This window comes from Penaeus monodon, chromosome 22, assembly GCF_015228065.2.
Source record: "Penaeus monodon isolate SGIC_2016 chromosome 22, NSTDA_Pmon_1, whole genome shotgun sequence".
In the NCBI taxonomy this organism is placed as follows: Eukaryota; Metazoa; Arthropoda; class Malacostraca; order Decapoda; family Penaeidae; genus Penaeus; species Penaeus monodon.
In genome coordinates, this window is record NC_051407.1 from 7,712,329 (window position 1) to 7,713,723 (window position 1,395).

Consider the following 1,395-nt stretch of genomic DNA (forward strand, 5'->3'; position numbering starts at 1 on the left):
ACATTAAATAATACTCAGACTAATGGATCGAAAGAGGGTGCAAAACGTTTTGTTATATGATCATATTTATTTTTAGAATACAGACACTGTAATTCTTAAGCAACAAAGGAAAAGACTAGAGGGAAAAGTAAGATTTAGGGAGTTGTGTAAAGACCTGATGGTCTTCCTCCAGAACTGATCTGGAAACCTCCCGCTCCTCCATTAACTCCAACACCAACGCCGGCTCCATTAACACTACCAAATCCATTTACACCACCAAGACCACTACCTGCGGGTCCTCCGACAATTCCACCTGCGCCTCCTAATCCACCTACACCACCAAATCCGGCTGCTCCACCAACTCCAGCTTCTCCACCTGCTCCATCGACGCCTCCTAGAACCTGACCACCGGTTGCAGCAGCAGAGTTAAGAGCAGTTTCAAGGTCTACTCCTAAGGGAAGGGTTGGATTCTCGCCATCTTGGTAGTTAACGAAATATATCTCGGGATCAGCTTGTGGCTGAGCTGGTACTTCGATCACTCGTTGAGTTTGTTCTTCTTGCTTGTTGAGTACGTACACAATGTTGTTCTGCCTTGGTGGAGGAAGTACGATGGGTTCAGGTGCAGGTGCTTCCTCAGGAAGGCGCACGAACAAGATGTTGTGGTCCACTGCTGGAGGAGGAATACTAGGTGCGGGACCAACGGATCTCTCTTGTTCAGGAACATTAAATACGTAGACCTTTCTTGTGACTTCAGGAGTTACACATGTCCCATCCACATGAAGGACTTCTCCCTCCCGGCATCCAGTAGCTGCACCTCCTCCATTGATGAGGCCTCCACCGGCCCCTGCCGTACCAGAGGTAGATCCACTAGCAAGCCCGGCACCAGAGGGTACTCCTAAGTTGTACCCTTGAGGTGCCGCAGAGGCAGTAACTATGAGCATTAACAGTAGACCCTGTGATGAATAGATTTAGTTAGACTACGATGCTCCTCAATTATTTTGATATATTTTCACGTAAAACCGTTTTCAGTTACTGTAAAGAATTTTTACATATTTTACTACTTTCTGTATGCTACTCGGACACTTTAAAATCTATAAATTAGACATACGGTGAATTCCATATCGGAGGAGATTGTGTGACAATGTGAGATACTAAACTCCTTTTATATGTAGATCCTTTCTCTAGTAACCTTCATTTAAACCAGTTTAAACATAACACAGTCATCTTCATGCCCCCCCCCCCTAAAAAAAACTCTCTTTGCTTTATAAATTCAAAATGCTTAGAAATATTTGGAAATATTGCTAATCATCGACTCTCTCGTCTACAATTGCCACTAAATGGGTGTAGTAAATGATGAGAACAGTTCATTATATACGTATATATATGATTATATGGATATACGATTAAAAATAAAAT

The 1,395-nt window shown here is 42.9% G+C and overlaps 1 protein-coding gene across 1 annotated transcript; it reads right to left on the minus strand.

Annotated features, from left to right (window-relative positions):
* Positions 1-53: 53 nt before the first annotated feature.
* On the minus strand, positions 54-1,105 carry LOC119587532 (pupal cuticle protein 36-like). The gene is made up of 2 exons (XM_037936256.1): positions 1,088-1,105; positions 54-932 (listed from the first exon to the last, which is right to left on the minus strand). Exons 1-2 carry the CDS (start codon positions 1,097-1,099, stop codon positions 135-137), a joined length of 810 nt encoding a protein of 269 aa, XP_037792184.1. The 5' UTR covers positions 1,100-1,105; the 3' UTR covers positions 54-134.
* Between the last annotated feature and the right edge of the window lie 290 nt (positions 1,106-1,395).